This window comes from Nyctereutes procyonoides, unplaced genomic scaffold (genome assembly GCF_905146905.1).
Source record: "Nyctereutes procyonoides isolate TBG_1078 unplaced genomic scaffold, NYPRO_anot_genome, whole genome shotgun sequence".
NCBI lineage: Eukaryota > Metazoa > Chordata > Mammalia > Carnivora > Canidae > Nyctereutes > Nyctereutes procyonoides.
The window spans coordinates 45,013,109-45,035,027 of NW_026575142.1; the positions used below are offsets into that span (position 1 = coordinate 45,013,109).

Sequence of the window (21,919 nt, forward strand, 5' to 3'; positions counted from 1 at the left end):
TGTGGACAGGGATAGTATGGATATATATTTAAAAGTGTCAAACCCATTTTTTATCAAAATCAACTAATAATTTCATTTGGTAATTTATTCAACCCCTAGGTATGTGTATTTAAACCAGAAATGTGGCCATTTGAAATGTTTTATTGGTAACTGTTAATCTCAACATTTTCACTGGTATTTATTATGCTTCAAAATATGGTACACATTTTTTGTAATAAATTGTAATAAAAAATAGCAAAAAAAAAAAGTTCTTAAATTATAACATAATTCCTGTAAGTTGAGGTTAGAATTGGCAACATTTTCATTTGAAAAATATTGTAGTGGAGGGATCCCTGGGTGGCGCAGCGGTTTAGCGCCTGCCTTTGGCCCAGGGCATGATCCTGGAGACCCAGGATCGAATCCCAACGTCAGGCTCCCGGTGCATGGAGCCTGCTTCTCCCTCTGCCTGTGTCTCTGCCTCTCTCTCTCTCTCTTTGTGTGTGTGTGACTATCATAAATAAATAAAAATTAAAAAATATTGTAGTGGAAGAGAGCTATAATGAATCAAAACAGCTGTGTTTGGGATCCCTGGGTGGCGCAGTGGTTTGGCGCCTGCCTTTGGCCCAGGGCGCGATCCTGGAGACCCGGGATCGAATCCCACATCGGGCTCCCGGTGCATGGAGCCTGCTTCTCCCTCTGCCTGTGTCTCTGCCTATCTCTCTCTCTCTCTCTCTCTCTCTCTCTCTCTCTCTCTCTGTGACTATCATAAATGAATAAAAATTAAAAAAAAAAACAGCTGTGTTTTAGTTGTGGATTTCCTACAAGTGAGTAACATTAATTCACTTTCCTTCTCCAGGTTCAATTTCATTGTTAAAGGGGTTGACTTTGTACATTTATATATTTCCTGATCTAATTCTATGTATATGTTAAACTTCTAAAAATGCTATGATCCTATTTGGTTCCAAATCAGATATCATAGAATGTATACCTTCTCTCCTAGATTAGAAAGGAACAAATTTTCATTTATACCTTTCTGTCAGCATTTTAAAGCATTTTCTAGTAATCTCATTTTCTAATACTTTAATTAAATTGTGGTCAGAACTGGACTGTTTCCTTATAAAGACCACATAAGACACTGAGTCTAGTTACAAAGTTTAATTTTTACACATGTGGCACATGTGAATGGAGTATTGAGAGTAAAACATTTAAATATGCCATATAATGAAAAATGGAATAACTTGGCAAGCTGAGGACCCTGAAGAGGATAGAAAATGAAGAGTAGCATTAGGAAATTGGGAAGGTAACTGATCACCTCTATTCATCTTACATCCCCCTTATGCTGACATTTATCCAGCAACTTCGCTATTAACAGAAGACATACTCTTACTTATAAAATTTGCCTGTACTCCTGAGAAGTGGATGCATCATCTTCATCACAGCATTAACAATAACAACTAACATTTACTGAGGGCTCATTTTGTTCTAGACAGTATTTAAGGATTTTACATATATTTTTTCACTTCTCACAACAAAAGTGATAATATCTTCATTTTGCAAGTAAAACTAAGCCCTCCAAAGGATTAAATAACATTGATGGTCACCTACTTGGTCAGGGATAGAACCAAGATATGGACAAAGAGAAACTGGAATTGCAACATCTACCTTCCCAACACTGATCAGCCTAGAGCCTATCACCTCTCAGGGACCTTCAAAATCTGAGAGGAGAAAAGTCTCATCAGTAATAGGCAGAAGCCTGAGGTAGTACAGACTGATGAGTTACAAGAGCAGTCTGAGAGAGCTGGGACTCATTTCTCCTGTAGGTTAGTATGGTCTAGGGTGTAGCCATGAGTGGATGGCTATAGTGAAGTAAAGACTTGAGCTTTACATGTTGAACAGGCTGTCACATGACACTAAAGGCACACATTGTGACAGCAGGTCTTAGGGTAAAGTCTATTATGAACTTTGAATAAAGAGGGAAAGTGATATGATACAAATGATAGCAAAAAAAAAAAAAAAGTATCAAAGAGCAATCCAGACTTCTCTTTGACCTCTCAGACTTGAGATGTATAAAAATAATAGTTTCAGGGGGCACCTGGGTACTTCAGCCGGTGGGTAATAACACCGGTTAGGTGCCTAAGTTTCAGCTCAGGTCATGACCTCAGGGTTGTGAGATTGAGCCCAGATTCAGCTTCATGATCAGCCTGGAGTCACCCTGAGATTTTCTCCCTTACCCTTTGCCCCTCGCCCCACTCATGTCTTGTTGTGCCCACTCATTCTCTCTAATAAATCTTCTAAAAATAGTAATAATAGCTTCAGTACCTTCACCTGACAACTAATATTTTATGGACCTAATCTAGTATGGTAGCTACAAGAGTGCTATGAAATTTAAGGTTGCATGGGGGAAAAAAAGCCATTTGGTTGTTAAAGAGCAGACCAAAAAATACTTTATCACAACTATGAATCAATTAAGATTACCTTTATCACATAATAGGCCTGTGTTTTCTCCTCTTCTCCTTCAGGAGGCAGCATAACAACAGTAATAATTTCATATCTATTCTTCAGCTTATCAATTTTACTTAGCCTCTCATGAAACTCAGCACTAATATAGAGGAAAAGAAATACTGAAAAACAACATGCTTTTTTTAAACTATACTTTTCTTATATAAGACATTTTTATGACTACTGAATTCAAACAGGTTAAATATGTTCACTTTTAAATTTCACAATTAGTGGGAAGGGTCTCAGGTTTCTCCCTATTTGAAAACTAAGAAGTTAGGCTGCCATAGTTTCATGGATATTGGCAGAAGACAAGATTCCTAGGTCAGAGAAAAAGGACTTTGCCATTCACGGCACACCAAGTAGCATAAGCCTCCTGCTTGCAGAACTCTCAAAGTCCCATGCAAGTGAAGAAGGGCTCAAATGGATGTTACACACACCCTAGGTTTACATCACAGCTGAAGAGCCTCAAGTTTAGGTAATTCAAATATTTATAGAATATTTGGGAACTAAGCAAATATATCCAATACTTAGAGGATACCACCTCTAGCTTCTGAGGCTATACACTATCCGAACATCTTTTAAAAGATAGTTTAATGGAAATTAAAACCACAATATATTACCTCACAGCCTTAGGGTAACTACTAAAAAAGAAAAACAAAGTGGTGGCAGGGTGCCTGGGTGGCTCGGTTAAGCTTCTGGTCTTTTTTTTCATTGTACATCTCTCTTTTTTTTTTTTTGTATATTTTTTATTGGAGTTTGATTTGCCACCATATAGTATAACACCCAGTGCTCATCCTGTCAAGTGTCCCCCTCAGTGCCCATCACACAGTCACCCCAACCCCCCACCCACCTCCCCTTCCACTACCCCTTGTTGGTTTCCTGAAGTTAGGAGTCTCTCATGTTCTGGCTCCCTCTCTGATATTTCCCACTCATTTTCTTTCCTTTCCCCTATAATCCCTTTCACTATTTTTTATATTCCCAGTATGACTGAAACCATATAATGATTGTCCTTCTCCAACTGACTTACTTCACTCAGCATAATACCCTCCAGTTCCATCCACGTCGAAGCAAATGGTGTGTATTTGTCGTTTCTAATGGCTGAGTAATATTCCATTGTATAGATAAACCACATCTTCTTCATCCATTAATCTTTCGATGGACATCGAGGCTCCTTCCACAGCTTGGCTATTGTGGACCTTGCTGCTATAAACAATGGGGTGCAAGGCTACTGGTTCTTGATTCAAGTCATGATCTGCTCCATGTTCAGCAAGGGAGTCTGCTCGAGATTCTTTTTCCCTCTGTCCCTCCCCCCACCAGTTCACTCTTTCTCTCTAAAATAAGTCTTGGGCAGCCCCAGTGGCCCAGCAGTTTAGCGCTGCCTTTGGCCCAAGGTGTGATCCTGGAGACCCAGGATCAAGTCCTGTGTCGGGCTCCCTGCATGGATCCTGCTTCTCCCTCTGCTTGTGTCTCTGCCTCTCTGTGTGTGTGTGTGTGTGTGTGTGTGTGTGTGTCTGTCATGAATAAATAAAATCCTTTTTAAAAATGAAAAAATAAAAATAATAAAAAATCTTAAAAAAAAAAACCTATTATCAACAATGTGGAGAAACGGGAACACTTGTGCGCTATTTGTGGAAATGTAACATGATGCAACCGCTAAAGAAAACAGTATGGTAGCTCCTCAAAAATTACAAATAAAAGTACCATATGATCAAGCAATCCCAGTTAGCCAAAAAAAACTGAAAGCAGGTACTTCAAGAAATCTCTGCACCCCAATGTTCATAGCACCATTATTCATAATAGCCAAGAGATAAAGCAATCCCAACATCCATGGACAGATGAATGGATACACTACATGTGGTATATACATGCAATGGAAAATTATTCAGCTTTAAAAGGAAATTGAATCACATGCTACATAGGTGAACCTGAGGACACTGTGCTAAGTGGAATAAGCCAGTCACAAAAGACAAATACTACATGATTCCACCTACATCAAGTATCTAAAGCAGTCAAATTCATACAGAAAGAATGGTGTTACCAAGGGCTGGAGGAAGGAAAAAATGGAAGGTTAGTGTTTAGAGGGTATAGAGTTTCAATTTCAGAAAATGAAAAAGTTTTGAAGATCTATTGCACAACAATGTGAATACACTTAACATTATTGAACTGTACACTTAAAAATTATTAATATGGTAAATTTTATATTATGTGTTTTTTACCAAAAATTTTTAACAAGACTCCAGGATGGGAAAGTTAGTGCCTTTCCTTGCAAGACATACAGAAATATGAGAAACACATGAAGAACTGTGTCCCACAATTTCGAATCTGCTGATTATTTTTTCCTTTTATTTTGGTAAATTCATATTTTATGAACTTTTTAAAATTTATTTTATAATAATGCTAATTATGCTAATATATGTATGGCAACATGAAGAGTGACTCATTTGCCTACTACTACCTTATGAAAGCATACTGTCCAACCATGGTGAAAAGAAATCTTCAACCTACCAGCATTCCCACTCCTAAAGAAAATTGGTGGTAAAATATATAAACAGAAGTTATGGTTTTGTTTATTTTTAAGTATTATGTTGTATAATCAAAAAAATATTTAGTCAACCTTTATATGACTGTAAAAGACAAGGCCTGTTGGTCTTCCAGCTTAATGTGGATTGATTACAAGTATATCTCTCCTCCTTCCTAAAATAGAAAAGAATAAAAAGAAAAAAAAAAAGCACAGCTCTGGGAAAAAGAAAGACACAATTTTGTCATGAATTCATGAAAAAATGGGAAACAAATGGGATATGATTGATGGGGGGTGGAGGGAGATACAGACAGAAGATTATTAATGCAGAAATAAGAGCCATGCTTCACAAAAAAAGTCTAGAGAAAATTCAAATACAGAAATAAGAAATAAAAAGACCAAAAGTGATATCTGAGACAATTATTAAGGTGAGTAATGAATGGACTGTCTAAATATCTGGGCTACTCTCCTCAATCCCTCAAAGTTTAGGGAAATGTTGGCAGGAATTATTTATGCTTCAGTGATACCCCCCCCCCATTATCAGAGTTCCTAGTATTGTTATGTTTGAGCTAGAGAGAAAAGTAAAAAAGAGCATGGTGATTCCAGCCCCCCCCCAAAAGTGGGGTTAATAGAAAACAAAGTTCCATCCATGAAGAAAATAAAATCTTTATCATCCAAAATAAACTCCTTATGCTCATTAAGGGACAAATTAGCCCAGTGCCCACAAGCAGCCCTCCCAATTAGAGGAGAGACCAGCTGGAGAAAATGATCTACCTAATTGCAGAAGAAACCATACCAGCTGCTATATCAATCACCGTGATTATTATTTAAACATTTGTTATTAAACAGAAATCCAAGGACTATCAAACATACTGGAAAGTTAACAGCATGAATGAAAAGAACAAAGTGAGCAACCACATGACATACTAAGACAAATAATGCAAGCAACAGAAGAGAACTTCCAAAGTATTTTAGTATCTCTAAAAGATGAGAGGATATTGGTCCCAAACTATCCATAAACAAGAATGGGCTGCTATGAAAAGACCAATGAAGGAACAAGAGTCATTACAAACAGTTTCCCCCTTTTTAATTTAATAGTAGTAAATAAGAAAGAATCAGTGATCTAGAGAAAGAGAGAAAGGGGGGCAGAGAATGGAAAGGAGGCAGAAAGGAAGAGAACAGAGAAAGAATGAGAATATCTTAAAAAGTGAAATAGAACAGAAACTTTAAAATGAGAGTGAAGAAGTCCAGAAGACAAACCAACATCCACTAAAATGAGCAACAAATGCAGAAAATAGAGGGTGGTGTGAGAAAAAAATTAAAGAACTAATAGGAAAAAAATTTCCCTAACCTAAAGAAAAACTTGACTGAAATAATTAACAGAGCTTACCAAGAGCTCTTGTTTCTTCCAAACAAGAAAAATGAAAACCAAAAACCAAAAATCCAAAAAAACCACCCAGAACAAAGAGAAATTCTGAAACCCTAAGGATAAAGAGTGTCCCAAAGCTTTTCAAACAGAAAACAAAAACCAGGTTCCCTACAAAATAAAATGAATTAGTCTGAATCAGACCTTTCATAAATAACTCTGTCATGTATAAGAATATGAAACAAGGAGCAACGCCTCGGTGGCTCAACAGTTGAGAGTCTGCCTTTGGCTCTAGTTGTGATCCTGAGGTCTCAGGATCGAGGCCCGCGTGGGGCTCCCTCTGCCTCTCTGTGTCTCTCATGAATAAATAAATAAAATCTTAAAAAAAAAAATGAAACAATGCTTTCAAAGTTCAACTCTAATTCAAATATGAACAGAGTAGGTATGTGTTAAACATGTAAAAACTCAGGGTACCTGGTTAGCTCAGTCAGTGAGCATCAGCCTTCGGCTCAGGTTGTGATCCTAGCTCCTGGGATGGAGCCTGAGTTAGGTTCCCTGCTCAGTGGAGAGCCTGCTTCTCCCTCTCCCACTGCCCCTCCCCACCACTCATGCACATACTCTCTCAAATAAATAAAATCTTTTTTTAAAAAATAAAAATAATAAAATAAGGGCAGCCCCGGTGGCGCAGTGGTTTGGCGCCACCTGCAGCCCAGGGCGTGATCCTGGAGACCCTGGATCCAGTCCCACATCGGGCTCTCTGCATGGAGCCTGCTTCTCCCTCTGCCTGTGTCTCTCTCTCTCTCTCTGTCTCTATGAATAAATAAAATATTTTAAACAATAATAATAATAAAATAAACATGCAAGGACTCAAAAATTTCAGAAACCATCAATTCTGGGGAAAAAAAAATTCAGATCCTACTCCAGAGAAATGAAATGGGAATCCAAGAAAAAAAGATGACACCGTACACATGAAACAATATTAAACCAAAAACAAAGGAAACATACAGCTAGGTTGAATTATTGTTGGCAATTGACTATATAGTTTAATGTAACCTATGAGAAAGGAGTTCTTTAAAAATAGAGACCTATGGGATCCCTGGGTGGCGCAGCGGTTTGGCGCCTGCCTTTGGCCCAGGGCGCGATCCTCGAGACCCGGGATCGAATCCCACATCGGGCTCCCGGTGCATGGAGCCAGCTTCTCCCTCTGCCTGTGTCTCTGCCTCTCTCTCTCTCTCTCTCTCTCTCTCTCTCTCTCTCTCTCTCTCTGTGACTATCCTAAGTAAATAAAAATTAAAATAAAAATAAAAATAGAGACCTAATAGGGCAGCCCTGGTGGTGCAGCGGTTTAGCGCCACCTGCAGCCGAGGGCGTGATCCGGAAGACCCAAGATTCAGCCCCGAGTCCCTCGGGTTCGCTGCATGGGGCCTGCTTCTCCCTCTGCCTGTGTCTCTGCCTCTATGAATAAATAAATTTTTTAAAAAATCTTAAAAAAAATAGAGACCTAATATTAAAAACAGTAAATAACAACCTGAAACTATAATTAGTGGTTTCAATAATACTTGAAAGATGGAGAGAGAAAATGTAGCAGTAAAAGATGCTAAAAGTCTTATCTTTTAATAAGATAAGGAAAAAATCATAGGAGCTAATTAATCCTCAGTATTCTCAGAAAAATAGGAAAATTAAAATTTCTTTTGAATTTAAGAATAACCAACAAAATAATTAAAATTAGAATTTTTATATTCCAAATAATAAAAGAGGAAAGAAGGGAAAAGCAAATTCAATAAAACCAATGAAAGCCAGGAAAGACAGAAAGAATATGATTCATTTCTAGGTATTTATCCAAGAGAAAAGAAAGCATATGTTCATACCAAGAACACATATGTTCATAACAGCTTTATCTGTATAGCCAAAACCCAAAAACAATTAAAATGTTCATCAACAGGTAAATGTATGCATAAATTGGGATAGATATATGCAATTGAATATTATTACTCAGTGATGAAAACCTGGGGTCAACAAACCATCCTGCCTGCTACCTGTTTTCGTACGTCCCATGAGCAAAGAATGCCGCTTACCTTATTTTAAAGATTTTATTAATTTATTTGAGAGATAGAGAGCATGAGAAAGAGAGAGAGCAAAAGCAGGGGGTAGAGGTAGAGAGACAGACTCCCTGCCAAGCAGGGGGCCCGATGTGGGACTCAATCCTAGGACCCTGGGATCATGACCTGAGCTGAAGGCAGACACTTAACCAACTGAGCCACCCACGTGTCCACCATTTACATTTTTTTTCACCATTTACATTTTTAAATGTAAAATCAAGTTTTAAAAAGTCAAGAGGAACATTACATTTCATGAAAAATGAAAATGCTATGAAATTCGGGGCACCTGGCTGGCTCAGGTGGCTCCATTAGGAGCCTGCTTCTCCCTCTACGTGTGTGTGTGTGTGTGTGTGTGTGTGTGTGTCTCTGTGTGTCTCTCATGAATAAATAAATAAAATCTTAAAAAAAAAAAAAAGAAGAAGCTAACATCTAAATAAACTCACAAAAATAGAAGGAAAAAATAGTAAATGTGAGAGCAGGAATTAATAAAATAGAAAATTGAGGCACCTGAGTGGCTCAGTCAGTACATCAGACTCTTGGTTTCAACTCAGGTCATGATCTCAGGGTTGTGAGTGAAGCCCTGCATCAGGCTCTGGGCTTGTCAGGGAATCTGCTTGAGATTCTTCCCCCTTCCTCTCCCTCTCCCTCTGCTTCTCCCCTAGCTCATGCGTTCTCTCTCAAATAAATAAATAAAATCTTTAAAAATAATAATAAATAATAAAATAGAAAAGTGGATTCACAATAGGAAAAAAATCAACAAGCATTGCTTCTTTTCAAAGAGTAATAAAATTCATTAACTACTGGTGAGATTTAACCCACCTAAAAAAAGAGAAGTCACAAATAACCAATATCAGGAATGAAAAGCTACAAATACTACAGCTATTAAACAAATAACCAAATGATACTGTGAACAACTTTATGGCAATAACTTTGAAAATTTAGCAGAAATGGAAATTTTTTCTTAGGAAAAATATAATTTACTAAAACTGATTAAAGAAGAAATACAATTGTATTTCTGTATTGTCCTATCACTAATAAGTAAATTGAACCAACAGTTGAAAATCTTCAAAAAAAAGTCCAGGCCTTCAAGGGCTTTATGAGTGAAATCTTTGAAAATTCAAGAAAGATGTAATTCTAGGGATGTCTGGATGGCTCAGCAGTTGAGCATCTGCCTTCGGGTAGGGTGTGATCCTGGAGTCCCTGACTGAGTCCCACATCAGGCTCCTGCAGGGAGCCTGCTTCTCCTGTCTCTATCTCTCTCTCTGCCTCTCTCTGTGTGTCTCTCATGACTAAATAAATAAAAATCTTTAAAAAAAAAATCCAGTTCTACTCTTTTGCAAACTTATCCAGACTATAGAAAAATTAAAAAACACACAAAATCATTCTATGAAAGCTGACATAACCTTAGTAAACTATAATTTGACAAGGGTAACACAGAAAGGAAATTTATAACCATAGATGGGACAATTGTATACAAATATCATCAAACAAAATGTAGATATATACAAAATGTAATATGTGACAGACAAGTTTTGATTATTCTAGGAATGTAATGTTATTTTAACTTTGAAAAATCAATCTATATATTTAATTATATTAACAGACTAGAAGGATCTACATCCTATCAACGAACACAGAAAAAGCATCCAACAAAAGTCCATTCCTGATGAGACAAATTAAAACGACCTCTTAGAAAGAATGAAAATAGATGGGCACTCCTTTGATATTATAAAGGGTATTTCAAAGAAATCTGCAACTCATATTTAACAATAAAACGATTCCCTTCAATATCAGGCACAGGACAAGGGGACCTACAATCACCACTGCTAGTCAGCACTGACCTGGAGTTCAGATAACAAGGACAGTGAAGCAATAGAAAGAAAAGTTATAAAGGCTGAAAAAAAAGGAGGCACAAAACTGTTATTTGTAAATGATGTGAATGAAATACCTAGAAATTAGAATCTATAGATAACTGTCAGAATTAGTAGGAGTTGAAGCAAAGTTGTTGGATTCTTAATATATAGAAATCAACTATTTCTATAATGCCAGCAACAAACCAAAGATGGAATTATTTATGTTTTTTTTAAAGATTTTATTTATTTATTCATGAGACACACACACACACACACACACACACAGAGAGAGAGAAGAGAGAGGCAGAGACAAAAGCAGAGGGAGAAGCAGGCTCCATGCAGGTAGCCCGACATGGGACTTGATCCCAGGTCTCCAGGATCACGCCCAGGGCCAAAGGCAGGGACTAAACCACTGAGCCACCTGGGCATCCCCAAGATGGAATGATTTAAAAGGAGATAACAGGGATCCCTGGGTAGCTCAGCGGTTTAGCGCCTGCCTTTGGCCCAGGGCATGATCCTGGAGTCCCGGGACCAAGTCCCACATCGGCTCCTGGCATGGAGCCTGCTTCTCTCTCCTCCTGTGTCTCTGCCTCTCTCTCTGTACGTCTATCATAAATAAATAAATTAAAAAAATAAATAAATAAAAATAAAAGGAGATAACATTGACAAAAACATTTTAAAAAGTAGCATGTAGGGGCACCTGCGTGGCTTAGTCAGTTGAGGATCTGACTCTTGATTTCAGCTCAAGTCACAATCTCAGGGTCCTGGGATCAAGCCCGGCATCAGGCTCTGCACCGAGCTTGGAGCCGGCTTGAGATTCTCCCTCTCCCTCTCTCCCCTTCCCCACTGTCACACTTTCTCTCTCTCTCAAATAATTAATTAATTTAATTAAATAAAAAGTAGCATGTACCTAGGAATAAATCTTTTTTATAAAAGATATGCAAAACTTCTAGGGAAAAATTGTGTTAATAAATGCAGCTATTAAGTATCTATGTTATTGAACTCTTACCACAAAACATACACAAAAATCAGTTCCAAGGGAATTACTGATCTCATTATTAAAGGGATAATCTAAAGGATTAAGAGTTAGCCAAAGGAAAGAGGGAAGGAAAAGCATAGGTTCATGACTAAAATGTATATTATATATTAGAAGCCTTTTCAAAGAACTAAGAAAAAGATGAACCTCCAGTCAATTCTTCTGACATCACCCTTATATTTTCAAAAAATTTTAGCAGTATTTTAAAACTCAAATTATTACCTTAAGTTCTGTCGTTCTTGATCAACATATCTTATTTGTGATGCAAGCATTGTTTTATGAACCTTAATTTCTTCCATTCGTTCTTCCATAGCTGTGTGTAATTGCTGTTTTCTTTTTTCCAGAGAAAGTACTTCTTCTGCCTTACTGTGAAGCATTTCTCGAGTACGTTTAACTTCAAGTTTTAAAAGATTGTCTTCTATCATCAAATCCTATCAAGGTAACAAAATTGTCAGATGCTAAAATAATTACTGTTACACCCAAACCAAAATATTTTTATTACCACAAAAGTCAAACTTGAAAATAAAACTGTCCTTAATTTGACCACTGACCAAGATAAGTAGGATTAAATTTAGATTGCTCTGAATGAGGACTTTGGGTTCCTTTACTTTTTAAGAAAAGATTTTATTCCAAATTTTATTATAATTCAATTTGAAATTTAAGTTTTACTAAAAAGAAGGAAAAAAAGGAAGAATTTATTCCCCAAATTGAAACTTAAAAGTCAGGAAATGTATAAAGTTCTATGGATGAACATTTTTTATATTCTAAACTAAATCTCACAAAATAACATATAAATAATTTTTTTTCTAAGTCATGGATAGAGTACTGATACAAGAGTACACAAATAGATCAATTTTCAGAATAGAAAGCCCAGAAACAAATACTCCAGAACATAAGACTTTATTATTTCAAAATGTAGCTTTTCAATTGGAGAAAAGTTTAGATCCCTACATCTCAAATGTACTAAAAATAAATTCCAGATGAATGAAAAACCTAATGTAAGATAAAACCAATGCAGTTACCGAAATAGTAAACATTTGTTTGATTTTTAAAATGACACAGGAGTTTCTAAGCATAAAAATTACTCAGGGAAAAAATATTTGATGTTAAAAATTTTTTTTTTCATGTCAAAAAAAATGAACAAAAATTTTAAATGTAAATGGAAAAAATATTGACAATATTTATGACACTTGTTATTTTTATGTATGAAGGTCTTTTGCAATTAAAAAACATAAACCTCCTGATGGAAATATGGGCTAAGATAATAAACCAGAAATCCAAAAGAGAAAGATTACAGAATATAACATCATAGAAAAAAATGTTTTAAACACTGGTTTGAGGGAGAGAGCACGCATGAGTGGCAGTAGGGAGGGGAGAGCAGAGGGAGAGGGAGAGAGAGAATCTCATGTGGGGCTTGATCCCACAACCCTAAGCCAAAACCAAACGCTGGACGCTTAACCCACAGTCACCCAGGCACCCCTAAACATTTTTATTTAAACATAAATATTTGACATTTTATGTTCAACTGTAAAATGTTTTCACGTGTCACCAACTTAAAAACTATTCCATCAAATTGACAACAATTTTATAAATTATAATATCCAAACTTCCAGGTGGTAAAATAGAATGCTCACACGTTGCTGGTGGGAGTATCAAATGAACCCTCCAGAAGACAATTTGGCTTAAAAATAGTATAGGGTCACCTGGGTGGGTCAGTCAGCTTAGCTCTGGACTCCTGATTTTGGCTCAGGTCATGATTTCAGGGTCATGAGATCAAGTCCGATACGGGGCTCCCTGCTTAGCACAGAGCTGCTTTCCCCTCAAGCAGCTCCTCCCTCTCTCTCAAATAAGTAAAATTTAAAAAAAAAAAAAAGGGAAAATAGTTTCAAGACCTGAAAATATTCATTCTTTTTGGGCCATAATTATACAGTTAAAAGTTTTTCCTAACTCATTAAATAACTATACAATGATATATATGCATGGTATATGGTGGTACTATTTTTTTTAGTGGTCTCCACACCCAATGTGGGGCTCAAACTCATAACCCTGAGAACAAGAGTCACAAGCTCCACCAACTGAGCCAGCCAGGTGTCCCTGATAGTACTATTTAGAATAATCAAACATTGAAAATAAATACATATCCAAAAAACAGGAGATGGTTAAACAAATTATGGTAACTTCATGTAATAAATTATAAGAAGCCTTTAAAAATAATTTATAAAGAATATTTAATGTTTAGAAATATACATGGAGATGGATATAGATTTTAAATTTTTAAAAATAATGTATATAAAGCCAATTTTCTTCAAAAGACTAGAAGGCAATAATATAACTTTAACACATTATCTTCTATACGGTGATTCTAGTAACTTTATTTTCTTCTTTATAATTTAGTATGTTTTTATAATTTTCTATAATTAGCATTAAATTATGTGATTTTTAATATCATATGCACATATGATTTTACTGTACCTGTTTCAAAGCTTTGGTTTTATTAAGTTCTTTCTCTGATCTGTCATTGAAAAGGTTTAGTTCATTTACTTTGGTCATGAGAAACTGTTTTTCGTCACAATTTTTACTATTTGACTTCTTAATAAAATAAAGATCATTCTATAAAAGGGGAAGAGAGGTACATAAATACACATTTTTTTATAACTACACATTTTAAAAGAACATTAAATACATCTTACATAAAATTATATGCTCCATTGAATATTTATAATAATTGGTTTTTAAATCTCACTCTTCATGCTCTAATGTTTCTAATATAATACATGTGGATAATCACATAGAAACATTTTCATTTTTATCACCTACTGATTTTTTAGATTTGGTTTGGGTTCAATAATTCCAGGAAATATTATGTATGGCTTGATCTGAATTATTGGGTGATTGCCATTTATGGGGAGAAATATGAGGAAGAAGCCAAGCATTGGTTCAGTGCACAGCTCACCTTCTGAAGTTCATGATTTGATTCAACCCAAGCCACAGAAAGAAAAAACCCTCACATTCTAAAAAAGTGTAGGAACTTGGTTAACAGTACAAACTCTAGAATCAGATGGCCTTCATTACACATCAGTCATCTGACCCTGCTGGGCAGCCTACCATTCCTCAGTTTCTTCTTTTCTAAAATGGAGATAACATACCCACCTCCCTGGACTGCTGTGAGGATTAAAGATGTTACTGTCAAAGAGTACGTACAACAGTGTTTGACACATAGAAGTGTCATGTATTCTTACTATTAATTACATGTATAATCACATATTGCTAGAGAGAAAAATGCTAGAAAAGATCTAATTCCATCAAATGCTTTTGTGTTACACATACCCAGATATCAGTCTCCTAGCTTTATAACGGTGTGTTATCTTTCTGCTCACCCAGAGTCCAGGACAAGGTTTATGCTTATAGTCCCCTCTGGGTACCAAAAGCAAAAACTTTCTAGTTCCAAGACCTAGTTCTGTCCCTTTCTCGCTGTCTTTTACCCTCTTTTTCTCTCTTCCTCCCTCCTATATCTCTCTCATTGCCTGTATTTCTCTAAGGTATCAAGACCTAAGATAGTAGCAAGACAGTAAGAAGAGGAATTTTTTTTGTATGAAGATGTGATTTCACAAAATTAACTTTTAGAATGAAAAAATTTTAATTTCAGGTGATTTTCAACCAGAAGGAATTAGCTTCTATTATGCAAAATAGAAGATGAAATGGTATGAGAGTAGTAATTCAGAATGACTTCACAATCTCATGCTACTCTTGAGAAAAGAAAACCTTCATTAGAAGATTAAGGAACTTTTATATCTTTAAAACTTCACATGCATTTCTTTTAATTCATTTATCTCTCTGTTAAATCCAGAGTTGGGATAGGCATTAGTACTAATCAACTGTACAATGGACAGAGCCCCAGAGTAGTTAGAAGGCAGAACACTAGAACCATTCCCACACAGCAAAACAGACACACAATTCATGCCAGGGTCAAGAAACACACTTGGATACAAACGTCATCCTCGTATCATTCTGTAGCATTAATATTCTCCTCATAGTCAATGTAATTAAAATAATACTATTTATTGAATACCTCCTAAAAGCACTGCATTAAAATATACATTGCTTCTAATTCTTTCAAACATCCTGAAATAATATCAAATCTTTTCTTTCCTTTAACAGAGGAGTTAACTAGGGCTCAGAAAAGTTAAAGTTATAGTACTGATACAACCTTGATATTTAAAACCAGTTGTTTCTGATTCCAAAACATGTGTTCTTTTCCACAAAGCTAAGGAAACAGTTTTTAAAAATTTCATCAGGCTACAGACTACTCCAAACCCAAATTTTATCATCTTTAAATTAAAAAAATAATAATTTTAAAAAGAGCTCCCTTTCACCTTTATAATCCTAAAGGAATTCAGGGCAATTATCCTTATAACCACTAGAGGACACTCATCACAAGCCTTTCAAACTAAATGACACTAAATCCTTTGGGATTCTCATCCCTTTCAGGTCCATGATCTCAGTTCCTCACTCTTACTCTCCAGCTAAACTTTAACACAGGTTTTATACTACATAGGTACCCCTAACATAGGTTTTATATGACTATAAGCATTAAAACACTGAAAGATGAGAACATTTTCACCATATTAACAAAATTAAGCTATTCAAAATACTGTAACCAAGTAAATATATGAATAACAGTAATAGATGGCCCATAAAGGTCATTTCAAAGATAAAGGGTAATCAAGTTATTCTGGCAAAAACATAATAGAAAAATGGAATTTATCAATGTTTTAAATCATGTAGTATTTAAGAGTATTTTGAAGTCCTATGGACCAGGGATCAAATCCTAGCTCTCTGTACTAGCTGTGTAACCATGAACAAGTTACTTGATCTGTGACACAAGTCATAATGTCTCCCTCACAAGACACTGATAAAGATTAAATGAAATAAAATACTAAAGACATTTAATATACTTAGTATATAGTAAGTGCACAATCACTAGTAATGTTATATTCTCATAGTCAGTATAGAAACATGAACATTATAGTTCATACATTTGTTATATATGCAGGTAGCTTGGCAATCATCCTATCCAAAGTAAAGTCTTAGGAACATGTTGACTTAAAACAGAATGACTAATGACTAGGATATTTGAAGCATCAAAAGTATTTTGGCTAAATTACATGAAGCTTCTTGATCTGTGATTCCAAAAGGTCAAACGTAGATTTTTTCTCCTCCAATATCTTTTTAAGTTCAACAATTTTTGTTTCAAGGGCTTGTTTTTCTTCTGAATTAATTTCTCCTTTTAACCGTGACATTCGGCGTTCCACTTGCTGAATGTAAAAATCCTGTTACATTTTTTTAAATAGATAGTAAGGAGAAACAAATAGTTAAAACCATTTCTATAAATATAAAAACACAATAAACACTTTCTTATAAATTTAGTCTTAAGTGTCATCATTTACTAAAGTCACTTTAATTCTTCAGTAATTTATAGTATAAAATCCTTCTTAACTCTGAGAAACAGCAAACCATTCTTTAACAATCAAGGCACATGACAGTGATATGAAAATAAGTAATCTAGTGGCAATATAAGAAGTCAGCTAGGAGGGTATTTACCATACTACTAGGATGGAACCTCAGTAAACACACTGGATTTACATGGACATGGACTTTTGAAGGTACATTTTTTCTTACCCTACTACTGACCAAACATGATATCCCATTTCAGCATCTATCTATCCCTCCAAGAGGACTTAAAAAAAAATCTTTTTTTTTTCAGGAGATTGTGGTATCTTGACCATCACAACTATAACAAATCAATACGGAAGACATTCATAAGATTAATATCTACCTGACTGTACATAATTTCTTGCTGCTTCAAGGTTTCAAAATCCAGTTTATGTAACTGATGGTTGAGGTGCTTTAGAGAGGAACGGGTTCCTTCAATTTCTGATACAACAGCTTTTTCTTTCATTGTCTCAGTCTGTAATTCTTGAACTTTCTTAAATAGCACATCTTTCACTATGTTTAATTGAACTTCCACTTCCTGATGATAAGAATAATAGTGATCAATGACATTTTAATACCTTGCAGTATTTTGTTACATGAACACTATAATTTTGGGGGTTATAAATTAAACCTCCAACATTTTAACCCTTGAGAATATAAGAATGCCCTTCCCACAATTTCAACATATCTCCAACATTTCTTATAGTCTACTCTATTCCAGTACCTTGATCTGTCATCTTTATTCTACACCACGTCACCCTAACCTTAGAATTTGGCCATTCCCCTGGTTTCCCTAGGAAATAAAATATACCAGAGACACACAACTTATAGGTTCGCAGAATTTTCTGAAGTCTTGAAGGTGTTACAGGGAAGAAGTCACATTGCTCAATCTCCTACCCTCTTGTGGGCACTATCCAGTTGTGAGCAGGTAAATGTTTAACTACCAGCTTTCCAGTGGATGGGAGGTTAGAAGGAAAAAGCTGATTTTAATTGTATAAATATTCCCATTATTTATTGTATATATAATTGTATGTATGTATAATTGTATGTATAATCGTATAATTATTCCCAATTTCAAGCTACTATCATGCTTCCAAAAAGGCAGAGTTGGGAAGAGATATGGAGTAGCAGACCATTACACAGCATTTCCACTATATAGATATAATAAGTGTAAGTAATCTTAAGTAATCTTAAGAGCATAAATAGGTAACAGTAAAATACAGTAAAATAATTTGGAAGTGATGAATGCTGAGTACTTATTTACTTTGTTTTTAATATTATGTATTTAACTGTAAGTCAATATAATTTAATTTTTAATAGTATCTATGTTTAGCAGCTGACTTGCAAAATTCCAGAAAATTTAACTATCAACTCTTATGAGCTGATAGGGCTGACCCCAACACACTACTAGCACTACCCTTTATTCACACCTTGCCTCCAGATGGCTTCCCTACCTGTGCAGCCTTCTAGTAAAGAGAAACCAGGCCCCCATTCCCACTGCTCATTTCTTAAGGGGCAGATCTCTCTTGACCTGAATGCTTTATGACCAAGTGTTCTAAGCTTCAAATAGATCTCCCATGCCAAATAAGATCGGTTGAAAGTTACCATTTTAAATGTTGAAATAATTTCCCTCTGTGCTCTTAAACCCAGATTTCCTTTTGCCAACCAATGAAGCGCAATATGGAAAAAAAAATCTGTGACTGGCACATTTAAATTTTGACAAATTAAGAAATATAATCTAATATAATCTTAAAAATTCGGGATCCCTGGGTGGATCAGCGGTTTAGCGCCTGCCTTTGGCCCAGGGCATGATCCTGGAGTCCCGGGATCGAGTCCCACGTCAGGCTCCCGGCATGGAGCCTGCTTGTCTCTGCCTCTCTCTCTCTCTCTATGTCTATCATAAATAAATGAATAAATCTTAAAAAAAATTCTTTGTTACATAATAGCCAATTTTTATTAGTTCTAAGACCTTCTCAAAGATTACCTGGCAGTTTTAAAGTCAGTGCTTGGTGGTGAATAACGGTACAGCTCCAAAACATATAGGGTTAGGATTTTTCCAAACAAAAACCAACAGCTACAAAAACCAAGATTATGAATAAAACACTGCTACAGCACAAGTAGCACACATGCTGCCAATCCTATTTTTTCTAATTAAGCTAATTTCTTCAAAAATGTCACCAGTTTTTAATGTCATCATCAAAAGTTCTACTTCATATGTATTTCAGTCTTTAGAGATCTCTAAGTTCCAATACTGTCCCATTTTACATGCTAGAGGAAATAATGCTCTTAGGAGAAAAAAAAAACAAAACTTTTTTTTTTAATAATGTGTGATTTAGACTCAAATACCACTCAAGTCAAGGTTGCTGCATGACTTCATTATTCAGGAATTTTGAACAAACAACAGCATACTGAAGAAGCTGGATTCCATCCAAAAATAAGTGAAACCATCATATTTGATATTTAGCAAATAGGGGATTTTGCCATGATCTTCAGCTGCCCCTCAGAAAAAGAGTAAAAGCAAATAGTAGTGCAAATAGTGTCAGGTCACAGAAGTCACTTTGAAGTTTTCAAAGAGGAGATGGTGAATCAACCTTTTTCAGTTCCTCAAAAATTGGCCTAAATGCTACCAAGATTCCAAAGACATTCCAATAGAATTGTAAAGTAGAACACCTAAGAGTCCATTTACTTATAAATGGTACCAGACTGTCAGAGATAATAAATGATAAAGAAATACAGGAAGGAATGTAGACCACTGGGGGCGGGGGGGATTTGATCACAAACTATCCCCCCCCAAAAAAATAATCAATTATAAGGGTGGAAATCAATTGTAAAACATAAAACATGGGCATTTTTCAAGATGTGTCTATCATAAAACAGCATATATATGAATGACAAGCAGAGACATGCCAGGCATTGGGAAGGCACGAGATCCTAGGTAGAGAGCTACCTGTGAAAGAAGACATCAAAGTCAAACCCTGAAAGCAAAGCAAAGGGGGAAGTAGAAGTTTTAAGAGAGAAGACCACACACAAATAGGGAGTCTAACAACTCAAAATTCTGATCACAAATATGATCATACCAGAAAGCAGAGCCTCTCAACAGACCTTTTGGAGGTCCAGTGAGTCAGTCTCCCTGACTGCAAGAGTCTAATTCACTATTGCTAAATTTGCTGTGACTGTTTACAAGCTAAAACAAAACTTTACCTTTACACTTTTTTCCTCCTCTCTCAGCATATCTTCCAAATTAGTAGCTTTCTCTTCTACAGACATCGTTTTCTCAGTTATCTGCTTTAATTTCTTTTTTACACTCTGATTATGATTTTTAATTTTCTGTAACCTAGAGAGAGTTTATGAGGAAAAAATAGAAAACAAGTCTAAAAAGTAATACAAACAAACAAAGAATAGTTTATCCTAAGATTTCTTCATATAACCTGAAGGTTTCTTTTGCCATCAACTTTTTTATTACCTTTTTGTTACCTTTCTGTAAACCTTATATACATATTAAATATATATTTAATAAGCCATAAAAATATTGTTCTTAAGCCTTTACAATGAGAAACTGAGGAAAAACTTTTTTCAAGTGTAATAATTTAGTAGCTATACATTTACAGTTATCTAGCAAAAACTTAAATATCTAATAATTTTTCTACAAGTAGTCAATTACTGGGGTGCCTGGGTGCATCAGTCAGTTAAGTTCCAACTCTTGATTTTAGCTCAGAGCATGATCTCAGGGTCATGAGATCAAGCCCCACATCTTGTTCTCTCTCTCTCTCTCTCTCTCTCTAATAAATAAATAATAAAATCTTTTTTAAAAACAGAAGTGGTCAAAAACAATAAACATCTTTAAATATCTTTTTTTCTTACCTTGCTGTTTCTTCCTGAATGTCCTTCTTTATTTTGGAAATATTTTTCCTTAGAGCTTCTAAATCACTGGAACTTCTATTCACAGTGGCTTTTAAAGAATCCAGCTATTCATTAATTAACAGACAGAAATTATATATTTACTCTATATCTTATAAATTAATTTCACTTTTGAAAAGTTCTATTCTGCACATGTAATACATATTAACCAGTTTTCCTTTTTGATCTGATATTACATTTTAAATGACCTATTGCATGATACTGGCAAATTATAGAGTCCTCCATATATGCGTTAAAGGTGTATACAGCAAAAGCTTCACAGTATTGGATGTGGCAATGGTTTCTTGGATATGACAGGCAACAAAAGAAAAAACAGACAAACTGGACTTCATCAAAATTAAAAACTTGTGCATCAAAAGACAGTATCAACAGTCTACAAGATGGGGAAAATATCTGCAAAACATATACCTGATAAGGGATTAATAACCAGAATACATAGAGAACTTCCAAAATTCACCACCGCCAAAAAAAAAGCCAGTCTGATCCAAAAATGAGCAAAGGAGTTGAACAGACATTCCTCCAAAGAAGATATACTAATGGCCAGTAAACTCATAAAAAAATGTTCACAGCATCAATCATTAGGGAATGCAAATCAGAGCGACAATGAAATACCACCTCATACCATTCCATGAGGATAGCTACTATTAAAACAAGAAAAAAAGGGGAAAAAAAGAAAAGAACAAGTGTGGATGAGAATGTGGAGAAACTAAAGCTGGAACCTATTAGTGGGAATATAAAATGGTCAAGCCACTACAGAAAACAGTATGGTGGTCCCTCAAAAAATTAAAAACATAATTACCACCCAGCAATTCTGAGGTAACTGTACACCCGTGCTCACAGCAGCATTATTCACAACAGCTAAACCATGACAGCAACCCAAGTGTCCATGGACAGATAAATAGATAAGCAAAATGTGATATGTACAGACAATGCAATAGTATTCAGCCTTAAAAAGTAATGAAATTTTGACATATGCTACAACATAGATGAACCATGAGGACATTATGCTTAGTGAAATAGATGAAATAAGTCAGTCACAAAAAGCTAAATACTTTCATGCATATGAAGTACTTTCAGTGGTCTCATAGAGACAGGAAGTAGAGTGGTAGTTGCTAGAAGCTAGGAGGAGGGGCAAATGAGGAGTTATTGTTTCGTTAG

The 21,919-nt window shown here is 35.5% G+C and overlaps 1 protein-coding gene across 1 annotated transcript in view; it reads right to left on the reverse strand.

The window, feature by feature from the left end:
• CCDC39 (coiled-coil domain containing 39) overlaps positions 1–21,919 on the reverse strand; it is a 47,310-nt gene that overhangs the window by 7,808 nt on the left and 17,583 nt on the right. The window contains exons 9-15 of the mRNA XM_055308086.1: positions 20,705–20,808; positions 20,045–20,177; positions 17,187–17,381; positions 16,516–16,680; positions 13,823–13,960; positions 11,573–11,781; positions 2,455–2,578 (exon numbers count right to left, since the gene is read on the reverse strand). Of these exons, the coding sequence (XP_055164061.1) occupies positions 2,455–2,578; positions 11,573–11,781; positions 13,823–13,960; positions 16,516–16,680; positions 17,187–17,381; positions 20,045–20,177; positions 20,705–20,808 (1,068 nt within the window). The remainder of the gene's footprint in view (positions 1–2,454; positions 2,579–11,572; positions 11,782–13,822; positions 13,961–16,515; positions 16,681–17,186; positions 17,382–20,044; positions 20,178–20,704; positions 20,809–21,919) is intronic.